This window comes from Oncorhynchus clarkii, chromosome 7 (assembly GCF_045791955.1).
Source record: "Oncorhynchus clarkii lewisi isolate Uvic-CL-2024 chromosome 7, UVic_Ocla_1.0, whole genome shotgun sequence".
NCBI lineage: Eukaryota > Metazoa > Chordata > Actinopteri > Salmoniformes > Salmonidae > Oncorhynchus > Oncorhynchus clarkii.
Window position 1 is genome coordinate 15,573,915 of NC_092153.1, and position 13,166 is coordinate 15,587,080.

The following is a 13,166-nucleotide window of genomic DNA, read 5'->3' on the forward strand; positions in this document are numbered from 1 at the left end:
GGGAAAAGTTATGCTCAAATCATTACATTACAAATTGGATTAGAACATAACAATGTACAAGACAAGTATCTTGCATGGACACCACAGTCATTTTCATTTGTATGTAAAAACATTTTGAGAAGTTTCTTCTAGATCCTAGGTGGTCAAAGATGTACATTACAGTGACATCTACAGTAAATCTACCGATAAGACATTGAAATATCAGTTAACCATTCTCTATTTGTTATAATTAGGTTAACAGAGGTAACGATGAGAGGATTTACCCCTAGTCACTGACTATATTTAAACACATTTTCAGTATTAAGTTCTGTCAATTTCAGCACTTCCGTGGTTGCAACATTCTCAGCAACGGTGACCAGTTATTAAGAACATTTTAAGGCTCCAAAACCTAACTGCAAAATAAAAATGTGCACATGCAACATTTAAGTTTAAACCATAAAAAAAATAAAAACTATTACTAAATAATCAGTAGTCACACTCACGTTTGTTTTAAATTACTGTTATATCTCTAGAACCCTCAAACTCAACTCTGGACCTCAGAAGTCAGTTCCACTGCATGTTTTCACTGTTCCCCTCTAATCAGGGCCTGATTTAGACCCGGGACACCAGATGGGTGTAATTAATTAGCAGGTAGAACAGAAAACCAGCAGGCTCTGGATCTTGTAGGGTCAGAGTTGAATACTCCTGCCCTAAATATCGCATCTTCATGCATGTATCTATAACCATTCTGATACCAAACAAGGTTTCAAAAAACTCTGAAAGTGCTTGTCATCTATCTTCACAGTCAGCAGCACATTGAACCAAAATGGTGTCCGTAATGCCACCTGGTTGCCTAAAAAGTGCTCTGTGCTGCAGTACATTGTGGCACCAAAATGGTGTCCTGAGCGGAATCTGCATTGAGCTAAAGAAGGAAAACTGACTCGGACATAACATGCACCCTAGTGGACCTACTGTGTAAGTAAGTCCCTGTCACTGGTAGGTTACAGTAGCCTAGATAGCCAGTCACAAAACGATGAGGAAAACCTGCTTCCTCATCATGGCACAGGTGTGATCATCAGACAGTAAAACGTTGAACATTTACCAAAGCGACTTACTGCATGTGCAGGAATCAACCGCACAACAATTAGTGGTGTGAGCACATCATCAAGCAACTGATCCATCAGAGAACATTATGAAGACGTTATAGTCAACTCCTGATAAATGCATATCAGAAAAGTGCAAACTCTGTTTCAGTGCAGGGTTGTTTCCCAGTCCCATTGTAATTCCCCAGACCAAAGCCATTGATATCAGGACAACTCTAGGTATATTCATGTGAATAGAAAGGTCTCTGTTGAAGGCGGGCAGTGCCCCCTGCTGTCTGTCCAGTGAAAGTGTCTCAGACCAAACAGTTTGTAGCGGGGGACGGGTTTGTTTGTGACAGCATGTAGAAGGGGACCGGTTTCACTGTGATACGGGTTGCAGCCGGGGACCGGTTTCTTTGTAACACAGGTTGTAACAGGGAGCAGGTTTCTCCTAAACTTGACACAGGTTGTAAGTGGGGCCAGATCTCTCTGTGACACAGTCACCTTCCACCTCGTAGACATAGTCACAGCGATGGGCATAGTCCATGAGAGGAGCCTCGGACAGGGTACAACTCTGGACACTCTGGCCACCGAAGGAGATCACTGTGTCCCTCTGCACAAAACACAAACACAGAACACACACACACAGAGAGAGAGAGAGAGAGAGAAAGAGAGAGAGAAGACAGTTAGTCAAAGAGCAGATTCAAACACACTAAAACCTGGTATTATAGAGTTGTATTGTAGAGGGCTTAGGGCTAGGGTCAGTGTAAAGGTGGTATATAGTTGTATTGTAGAGGGGTTAGGGCTGGGGTCAGTGTAAAGGTAGTATAGAGTTGTATTGTAGAGGGGTTAGGGCTGGGGTCAGTGTAAAGGTAGTATATAGTTGTATTGTAGAGGGGTTAGGGCTGGGGTCAGTGTAAAGGTAGTATATAGTTGTATTGTAGAGGGGTTAGGGCTAGGGTCAGTGTAAAGGTGGTATATAGTTGTATTGTAGAGGGGTTAGGGCTGGGGTCAGTGTAAAGGTAGTATAGAGTTGTATTGTAGAGGGGTTAGGGCTGGGGTCAGTGTAAAGGTAGTATAGAGTTGTATTTTAGAGGGGTTAGGGCTGGGGTCAGTGTAAAGGTGGTATATAGTTGTATTGTAGAGGGGTTAGGGCTGGGGTCAGTGTAAAGCTGGTATAGAGCTGTTACCCGGGCAGAGTTAGCGTTTGACTCCCTCCTTTCAAAGTCCTTCTTACAGAGGTGACACATGATGCCTGCAGCCAGAGCGTCTCCCAACACATTGATCATGGTCCTGAAACGATCCCTGCCAGACACAAACACTCTCACGGTCAGATACTTACAGGACCCAGTCCACAAACACTCTCACAGTCAGACACTTACAGGACCCAGTCCACAAACACTCTCACGGTCAGACACTTACAGGACCCAGTCCACAAACACTCTCACGGTCAGACACTTACAGGACCCAGTCCACAAACACTCTCATGGTCAGACACTTACAGGACCCAGTCGATGGCCACGATCAGTGTTATGTCAGCGGGCGGCAGCCCCACAGAGGTCAAGACGATCACCATGGTAACCAGGCCCGCCTGCGGAATCCCAGCAGCCCCGATACTGGCCGCTGTTGCTGTGATACTGAAGAGACAAGAGCAGGGTCAGGGTCAGGGTGTGTGTGTGTGTGTGTATGCGTGCGTGCGAATGTGTGGTTGCTGTGACACAAAGTTACTAAGAGAGTAACAGAGAGAGCTCTTGTGTAGACAGTCCTGACCTGATGGTGACCAGCTGACCAAAGTCCAGTTCGTACTCGTTGACCTGAGCGATAAAAATGGCTGCCACGGCCTCGTAGAGGGCTGTCCCATCCATGTTGATGGTGGCTCCCACTGGAAGGACAAACCTGGCGATCTGTCTGTCCACTCCACAGTTCTCCAACAGACACTTCATGGTGATGGGCAGGGTGGCAGAACTGGAGGAGGTTGCCAGGGCGATGACCAGAGCCTGTAGCAGGCCTCTGATGTAGGTGAAGGGGTTTTTGCGTGTGATTACAAAGTAGAAGAACGGCAGCAGGATTAGTCCGTGGACAAACAGACCGGCTAACACCGTGATGAAGTACATCCCCAGCTTCTCTCCCAGGTGGGCGGGGTCATGCATGTCCAGGATCTTCCCTGCTACCAGGAACACAATGCCGAAAGGGAAATACCTGGAAAAAGATCAATAAATTATAAATACCTCAAAATAAATGAGGCAAGCAAGCAATGGGCCCTTGTGATTCTGTCTCTGTCCACCAGGCGTTGTCATGCCCCCTGAGCTTTGGGCTTCCTAAGAACTCAAGCAGCTTTGGGTTGACCTGGCTCAGCTTGATGTCCTGCCACACCTGAAATGCAGACATACACTGAGCTAATGACTAAGGGAGAGGGGCGTGGGAGGAAGATGTGTTGGTGAGATCCAATCTCAATCTAAATGAATCCTCCCATTCTCAATCCTCCAGATCAGGATTACCAGACCTTTACATGTGAAGGAGAGTTCAGACAGGTGACTGCTGTGTGTCTCAACAACTCACCACATGGCAGCATTGATGATCTTCATAACACACTCGTTGACACACTGACACACATTGACCAATGGAGCGCCTCTCTCGCCCATCTTCCCCAGGAGCAGGCCTGCACAGAGAAAACACAGGAGCAGGCGTGATTGGAAGGGTGTGTGTGTGTACTCGTGTATCCAGTGTGTCATTTGTGTGTGTTCATTCATGCATACTATATATGTGTGTGTGTGTGTGTGTCTCACCCATAGTAGCAGAGAAGATGACAATCCCCAGTACGTTCATGCCAGAGCTGTGGCCAGGGACGATCTTGTACTTGATGTCTGGAGCTGGGGTGATCTCCAGGAAGACCGGGTGGCCCAGCTGAGGGTTGTTGTGGTCGGGCATCACGTAGACGTAGTTGGCCTGGGACTCCACCAAACTGGAGGCCACTATGGGGACCAGGTCTGTACGGTACTGTTGAAAAGTTGCCTCTATCAGATTGGAGGGAATCATGTTCCTGTCAAAGGGAGAATAACATGTAAATCATAAAGTCTACAACAGTATTGGATATGATGGGAGTTATTCCCTGAGTAATGGGGGTGATAATAATACTGTTTATATGATGGGAGTTATTCCCTGAGTAATGGGGTGATAATAATGCTGTTTATATGATGGGAGTTATTCCCTGAGTAATGGGGGTGATAATAATACTGTTTATATGATGGGAGTTATTCCCTGAGTAATGGGGTGATAATAATACTGTTTATATGATGGGGTGATAATAATACTGTGTATATGATGGGAGTTATTCCCTGAGTAATGGGGGTGATAATAATACTGTTTATATGATGGGAGTTATTCCCTGAGTAATGGGGGTGATAATAATACTGTTTATATGATGGGAGTTATTCCCTGAGTAATGGGGTGATAATAATGCTGTTTATATGATGGGAGTTATTCCCTGAGTAATGGGGTGATAATAATACTGTTTATATGATGGGAGTTATTCCCTGAGTAATGGGGTGATAATAATGCTGTTTATATGATGGGAGTTATTCCCTGAGTAATGGGGTGATAATAATACTGTTTATATGATGGGAGTTATTCCCTGAGTAATGGGGGTGTGATAATAATACTGTTTATATGATGGGAGTTATTCCCTGAGTAATGGGGTGATAATAATACTGTTTATATGATGGGGTGATAATAATACTGTGTATATGATGGGAGTTATTCCCTGAGTAATGGGGGTGATAATAATACTGTTTATATGATGGGAGTTATTCCCTGAGTAATGGGGGTGATAATAATACTGTTTATATGATGGGAGTTATTCCCTGAGTAATGGGGTGATAATAATGCTGTTTATATGATGGGGTGATAATAATACTGTGTATATGATGGGAGTTATTCCCTGAGTAATGGGGGTGTGATAATAATACTGTGTATATGATGGGAGTTATTCCCTGAGTAATGGGGGTGATAATAATACTGTTTATATGATGGGGTGATAATAATACTGTGTATATGATGGGAGTTATTCCCTGAGTAATGGGGTGATAATAATGCTGTTTATATGATGGGAGTTATTCCCTGAGTAATGGGGGTGTGATAATAATACTGTGTATATGATGGGAGTTATTCCCTGAGTAATGGGGGTGATAATAATACTGTTTATATGATGGGAGTTATTCCCTGAGTAATGGGGTGATAATAATACTGTTTATATGATGGGAGTTATTCCCTGAGTGATGGGGGTGATAATAATACTGTGTATATGATGGGAGTTATTCCCTGAGTAATGGGGGTGATAATAATACTGTTTATATGATGGGAGTTATTCCCTGAGTAATGGGGTGATAATAATACTGTTTATATGATGGGAGTTATTCCCTGAGTAATGGGGTGATAATAATACTGTTTATATGATGGGAGTTATTCCCTGAGTAATGGGGTGATAATAATACTGTTTATATGATGGGAGTTATTCCCTGAGTAATGGGGTGATAATAATACTGTTTATATGATGGGAGTTATTCCCTGAGTAATGGGGGTGATAATAATACTGTGTATATGATGGGAGTTATTCCCTGAGTAATGGGGTGATAATAATACTGTTTATATGATGGGAGTTATTCCCTGAGTAATGGGGGTGATAATAATACTGTGTATATGATGGGAGTTATTCCCTGAGTAATGGGGTGATAATAATACTGTTTATATGATGGGAGTTATTCCCTGAGTAATGGGGTGATAATAATACTGTGTATATGATGGGAGTTATTCCCTGAGTAATGGGGTGATAATAATACTGTTTATATGATGGGAGTTATTCCCTGAGTAATGGGGTGATAATAATACTGTTTATATGATGGGAGTTATTCCCTGAGTAATGGGGTGATAATAATACTGTTTATATGATGGGGTGATAATAATACTGTGTATATGATGGGAGTTATTCCCTGAGTAATGGGGTGATAATAATACTGTTTATATGATGGGAGTTATTCCCTGAGTAATGGGGGTGATAATAATACTGTGTATATGATGGGAGTTATTCCCTGAGTAATGGGGGTGATAATAATACTGTTTATATGATGGGAGTTATTCCCTGAGTAATGGGGTGATAATAATACTGTTTATATGATGGGAGTTATTCCCTGAGTAATGGGGTGATAATAATACTGTTTATATGATGGGAGTTATTCCCTGAGTAATGGGGTGATAATAATACTGTTTATATGATGGGGTGATAATAATACTGTGTATATGATGGGAGTTATTCCCTGAGTAATGGGGGTGTGATAATAATACTGTTTATATGATGGGAGTTATTCCCTGAGTAATGGGGTGATAATAATACTGTTTATATGATGGGAGTTATTCCCTGAGTAATGGGGTGATAATAATACTGTTTATATGATGGGAGTTATTCCCTGAGTAATGGGGGTGATAATAATACTGTTTATATGATGGGAGTTATTCCCTGAGTAATGGGGTGATAATAATACTGTTTATATGATGGGAGTTATTCCCTGAGTAATGGGGTGATAATAATGCTGTTTATATGATGGGAGTTATTCCCTGAGTAATGGGGTGATAATAATACTGTTTATATGATGGGAGTTATTCCCTGAGTAATGGGGGTGATAATAATACTGTTTATATGATGGGAGTTATTCCCTGAGTAATGGGGTGATAATAATACTGTTTATATGATGGGAGTTATTCCCTGAGTAATGGGGTGATAATAATACTGTGTATATGATGGGAGTTATTCCCTGAGTAATGGGGGTGTGATAATAATACTGTTTATATGATGGGAGTTATTCCCTGAGTAATGGGGTGATAATAATACTGTTTATATGATGGGAGTTATTCCCTGAGTAATGGGGTGATAATAATACTGTTTATATGATGGGAGTTATTCCCTGAGTAATGGGGGTGATAATAATACTGTTTATATGATGGGAGTTATTCCCTGAGTAATGGGGTGATAATAATACTGTTTATATGATGGGAGTTATTCCCTGAGTAATGGGGTGATAATAATACTGTTTATATGATGGGGTGATAATAATACTGTGTATATGATGGGTGATGTTATATTGTCATATATGATTTGTTCAGATTTTTAAGTGAAATCTCTACCTTCAGGTGGACAATCTATTCCATTCTGCTGACCCTGTGTTCCGGTAGCCCTGTCCTGTCACACTGAGCATATAACGTGTCAGAAGGTTGGTGTATCTGCTTTCTGTTATCGTCTCAATTTTTATTTTTTACCCCTTTTTCTCCCCAATTCCGTGGTATCCAATTGTTGTAGTAGCTACTATCTTGTCTCATCGCTACAACTCCCGTACGGGCTCGGGAGAGACGAAGGTTGACTAAATGACTTCGTTGCTCTGACTAGGGTCGTTGTTGACTAAATGACTTCGTTGCTCTGACTAGGGTCGTTGTTGACTAAATGACTTCGTTGCTCTGACTAGGGTCGTTGTTGACTAAATGACTTTGTTGCTCTGACTAGGGTCGTTGTTGACTAAATGACTTCGTTGCTCTGACTAGGGTCGTTGTTGACTAAATGACTTCGTTGCTCTGACTAGGGTCGTTGTTGACCAAAAGACTTCTCTTCATAGTTGGTCTCATATTCTCCTGCAACGTCAAAATGTTTCAGCTGTTCTGCAGTCGAAATAATAAAGTTGTAAGAATGATGTCACAATGTGGTAACATCTCCAGGCTGGTTGCCTGTGTTGGTGGTTAAGAGTCCTCATCATTAGGAGGCCTGTATTCATAAAGGATCATGTTAAGGCCACTGCACCAGGGCCAGTCAGCCTATCAGACGTGTGACAAATGATCTAAAGCACCTCTGACAGTCATACAGCCTACATCCGCCCGCCCGTACACAGCTTTCACTAAAAATACCCATAATCCTCTGGGCTTTGGAGGATTCTTCACACGGAGGGCCTAAGCCACTGCCGATCCTCGACACGCATTGTGCAGTGTGTTCTGGGCAAAGCATTTAGGACACGGTGTGTTCTGAGAAGATAGAGACTTAGTCGTCACTGGGGTACTTTGAGCCAAAGGGGTAAGTCGAGCCACCCAAATATATAATTTGACCAAATATTTAGGATGAGGTCATGATTTTATGGAATCTGTGAAGGAAGAAACCACATGGAAAAAGTAGTAAGCAAGTTAGGTCCAAAAAATTGATTTTCACCAAGTCAAATATATTTATTGTGTTAGAGGTTTCATAATGCTTGCATTTTTGCTGGGATATGAGGTAACAACAGGGGCTGGTCTATGTTAAAATAGTTTTTAAAAGTACCGTGTTAATTAGGTGTTAAGCCTGTGTTAAAAGATGCTTAAAATGATAAAAATACAAAAAGTGATTGTGTGGAATTGTGGTTGGGAAATAGACATGGTTGGGAAATAGACATGGTTGGGAAAATAGACATGGTTGGGAAAATAGACATGGATTTAAAAAGGTAGTGGTAATTTTTCATTCAGTGGAGAAATTTGTAGGCGGCTTAACTTACCCCCATACCCAGGGTAAGTTGTGCCAAGAAACCACTTTTTTTGGGAAAAGATGTGTTTTTCCAGGGATACATGCTGAAATATATGTAGATACAGTATCTTTGTTAGAAATAATGATGTATTTCCCTTGACTGAATGATACTGAATGTAAAAAATGGCTCAACTTACCCCACTCTCCCCTAATGATGCCTATTATTAACATGGCCCACGGGAGGGTTGACTTGTTTCAGAAGTGAATGTGAACAATATAACCAATAGAACAGTCCCAAACGTGCAAATCCCTCAAACCACGTGAGCTAAATTACCTTGTACTGGTGTTGCTGTTTTAAATGCTATTTACGACCTAAAGACCCCTACTTAATACAAGCTTCCAGGTAGCTGTATTTAGCTGTACTAAGGGGACTGGGGTGGACAGGATTTCACTGGTTCTGTACTGGTTTACTGGTTTAAAATGATTCAATCCACACAGAACCACAACACTGTTGGTAACAGAAAAAGAAAAGATCTGATTCCTTGAAGAGTCAGTATTAGGAGGCTATTTAGCCAGCAGGGTCTTAACCCTTTTAGCTAACCCTTCCCCAAATCATAAACCGTAAACCTTTTAACCTAACTCCTAAACTTAACCCTAACCCTAACCCCTAACCCCTAGCCTAGCTAACGTTAGCCAGCTAGCTAAAATTAGCCACCTAGCCACCTTGCTAGAATTTCGTAACATATCATTATTTTTACAAATTCGTAACACATAATACAAATTGTAATCGTAGCATATCATACGAAATGGGTGATGGACATCCACAAATGAATACATACATTACAAAACGTAACATATCCTACTACATGGGCTGTCCCGGATTTACGTACAGAATAATACGAAATGCTCTGAGACCAGGTTGGGGATTCAGTCAAAGGCACGTTGGACAAGCCCATTGCTCTTGACTTTTAAAGGTAATTTACGCTTGAGCTGGAATCCGCAGCGTTTACCATGAATGCAATATCCACTAACGTCAGGAAACTTGCCTTTACAAGGCGCATTTTTCCAATAATGCAATGCGCTTGTATACAAAGCGCCTGTTGTTGAATCCCAGGCCTACACAACCTTTATGGTTTATACTTAGCTGAGGAAAACTGGAGTTCACTGAGTTGACTGGTTGACTGGTTTATTTATGAGTTAATCCACACAAACCCCGACAGGAAGAATCGTCTGTGTTAGCAGAGCAGTCAGAATCTGTTGCCTGAGTCTCGTGGAAATCTGGAATCTCGTCCCATGAGGGATGGGATGAAAAGGTGGGTGCTAAACATCTTAGACTGACTAAAGACAGGAAACTCTGGAATCTGGTACAGCCAACTTCTGATAGAGGCAATGTGTCTGTGGGCCATCCTATTCAAATATGCCCCTCCAGATACCTCACCATGTGTATGTGCATTCGTGCGCATTTGTGTGTCTGTCCGTGCGTGTTTGCATGCGTGCGTCCGTGTGTGCGTAAATGCTTGCTTGTGTGTATATGTACCTGATGAGGTCCAGCAGAGCATCAGCAGAAGTCATAACGGGCCCTGACCCTGCTCTGTGCCCGTCCTTCTCTGTGCCCGTACCAGGGTGGATGACCAGCACCAGGATGATGCCGACGATGACAGCGATGAAGGTGGTCCACAGGTAGTAAGTGATGGTTAGCACCCCAAGCCGCCCACTGGCCTTAGTGTCCATGGCTGACAGCCCCGACATCAGACTGGCCACGGAGTTAGGATTCATAGAGCCTTTAGTCAGTGTTGTATTCCATTCAAATTCAGAGAGCATTCTGATAGCGTTCTATTTAATGAACTATTTAATTTAGCGCTCTTTTCCGTTAGAATGCTATGAATACTCTAGGAGTTCTAAAGAAAGAGAATGCTATCAGAATACTGTACGAATCCTGATGAAATGCAATGCTATGAATGCTCTAGGAGTTCTATTTCATTAGGAGTCGTACAGCATTCTGATAGCATTCTCTTTCTTTACAACTCCTAGGGTATTCATTTAGGGTTGTATTCCATTAGAATCCATAGAGTATTCGATTAGCGTCTTATTCCATTATAAATGTATAGAGCGTTCTATTGAAGTAGCATGGGTTGTGGTGTAGACCAGGGAGAAGAGCAGTAGGGACATGGGGAACAGACAGTAGTGATTATGTGTTACCTGGACGTGATGAGAGGCAGGATCAGCATCTTCAACATCCTCATCAGCAGTTCTCCAGGGAACGAGAAGTAGATCTTAGCCTGGAAAGGGGAGACACACAACACTCTGGGTCAGGGGACAAGCTGTACGTGGCAGACCTGGGGCAAATACATACAGTTGGTAAAATACTTTCAAATACATGAGGTGTGCACCGTTTGCACTTTAGGGACTATTCTGTTGGTTCCATTGTACCAGGCCAGCTAAGTCAAACCCACTTCTTGGTCTGGTGCCTGGTATGTTATATATTTTTGGTTTGACATTGTGTCAGGATTTTACATGACTAATAAAGTTCAATCAATCAATCATTCTCAGGTGACGTGCTTTCCCATTGGGCTATGTTTGATGCTGTGTATTTGTTGACAGGTTGAGGTTAGCGCGGATGCAGATTACAACAGTGAGTCAGATAATTAGAAGCTGCTGACCCATTAATCCACTACTGAAATAGTGGATGTCAAGGGTTGGATCACCATGGCTACTATTGACCCAGGTAGAGCAGTTGAGAAGTCCAGCCTCTACCGTGGCTAGCTGAATCAGTACTGTATAACTGGGATGTGCAGGTTATGGTTCAGTTGATATTGTTGCATTGCATCTGTTCTGAATTCAATACAGCAGTTATCGATCTGCAGTCAGAGTAGTTTCTTATGTCAACAATATGGTACAAGCTTTGTGAGACAGGGTTTTATGCGTTGTGAAAGTGTCTTGCTGGTCACTCTCTCTTTAGTCTCCGTCTGCACTATCCCAGTGTAAGGCCCTCTCAACCAACCCCTCAGTGGTTTACTATCCCTCTGTCTAAGACCCAAGGCCCTCTTTGTTAACAATATCCCCCTGTCTAAGACCCAAAGCCCTCTGTGTTAACACTATCCCCCTGTCTAAGACCCAAAGCCCTCTGTGTTAACACTACCCCCGTCTAAGACCCAAAGCCCTCTGTGTTAACACTACCCCTGTCTAAGACCCAGAGCCCTCTGTGTTAACACTATCACCCTGTCTAAGACCCAGAGCCCTCTGTGTTAACACTACCCCCGTCTAAGACCCAGAGCCCTCTGTGTTAACACTTCCCCCGTCTAAGACCCAGAGCCCTCTGTGTTAACACTACCCCTGTCTAAGACCCAGAGCCCTCTGTGTTAACACTACCCCCGTCTAAGACCCAGAGCCCTCTGTGTTAACACTACCCCCGTCTAAGACCCAAAGCCCTCTGTGTTAACACTATCACCCTGTCTAAGACCCAAAGCCCTCTGTGTTAACACTATCACCCTGTCTAAGATCCAGAGCCCTCTGTGTTAACACTACCCCCGTCTAAGACCCAAAGCTCATCACATCTCCCTGTAGGATGCCTGAGTGCTATAAACCTTAGGCCCACTAGAACCAAAACCTTGTTGCATGACTCAATAGCTGTGTGTGTGTGTGTGTGTGTGTGTGTGTGTGTGTGTGTGTGTGTGTGTGTGTGTGTGTGTGTGTGTGTGTGTGTGTGTGTGTGTGTGTGTGCGCGCCTCCGTACCTGCGTGGAGAGGTTGAAGCTGCGGAGGGAGAAGCCGAGCACACAGCCAGAAACCACGGCGATGACCGAGAGCGTCAGCAACCCATTGCGTTTACAGTAGCCCTTGATGTACGCCCAAACCTTCACAGAGACCATGCTCTTTATAATGTGCTTTATGCACTCCATCCTGAGGCCCAGTTACTCCACGGGCTGAAGGAAAGAGAGGAGAGAAGAGATAGGCCTGGTGGCCCAAGGTCCTGCCTTACGTCCAGTCAATGAATGATTCCCAAACCGGAGGGTCGCGAGTCACTTGTGGGTCCCACCTGATTCCCTTTAGGTCCCTGTTCAGTATCCTGTCCTGGCTTGAAATATGTCTTTAGTCCTCCTTGATGGTTCACAAGAAAACTCCAAAAGCTTTAAGTGGATTCCCGCTGTAAAAGGTTTATGTGGTCAAGGCAGTGAAATCACTAAGGACCGATCCCGGGCCACTGCAGAAACTAAAGGATAGCTGACGATGCAGCAGGACTGGCTGTCAGTGCATCCAGCCAGAGAGTCAGTCAGTCAAACACTATCTGATCTAAACGGTTGTCAGAGAGGAGGTGGAAGTGGACAGAGTAAGTCTCTGTAAACCTACGTCTCCTACAGGAGATTAAGCCCTTGAAAATAATGCTTCCTAGAGACTCAGACACACACACACACACACACACACACACACACACACACACACACACACACACACACAAAACATTAGCAGGTTCCAGGTCAGTAGCGGTCTCTGACACTGAGGTCTCACTCCCATTAATAACCCATTATGTCTTATTACCACTGACTGACTAGGAACTTACTTTATTCAGAAAGAATCAGGACT

At 43.2% G+C, this 13,166-nt stretch overlaps 1 protein-coding gene across 1 annotated transcript; it reads right to left on the reverse strand.

The window, feature by feature from the left end:
* Nucleotides 1-70: 70 nt before the first annotated feature.
* Nucleotides 71-12,847, reverse strand: LOC139412936 (excitatory amino acid transporter 5-like). The gene is made up of 9 exons (XM_071159833.1): nucleotides 12,320-12,847; nucleotides 10,786-10,865; nucleotides 10,124-10,339; nucleotides 3,848-4,101; nucleotides 3,621-3,720; nucleotides 2,832-3,260; nucleotides 2,564-2,698; nucleotides 2,252-2,366; nucleotides 71-1,674 (listed from the first exon to the last, which is right to left on the reverse strand). Exons 1-9 carry the CDS (start codon nucleotides 12,482-12,484, stop codon nucleotides 1,513-1,515), a joined length of 1,656 nt encoding a protein of 551 aa, XP_071015934.1. The 5' UTR covers nucleotides 12,485-12,847; the 3' UTR covers nucleotides 71-1,512.
* Nucleotides 12,848-13,166: the final 319 nt, after the last annotated feature.

Excerpts from the sequence above, each read along its gene's own strand:
- LOC139412936 (XM_071159833.1), bottom strand. The coding sequence starts at position 12,484 with ATGGAGTGCATAAAGCACATTATAAAGAGCATGGTCTCTGTGAAGGTT. Across the intron at positions 10,340-10,785 it reads CTGCCTCTCATCACGTCCAG|TCTGATGTCGGGGCTGTCAG; the intron begins GTAACACATAAT and ends CTCCGTGGCCAG. Across the intron at positions 2,699-2,831 it reads GGTCAGCTGGTCACCATCAG|TATCACAGCAACAGCGGCCA; the intron begins GTCAGGACTGTC and ends TTGTCTCTTCAG.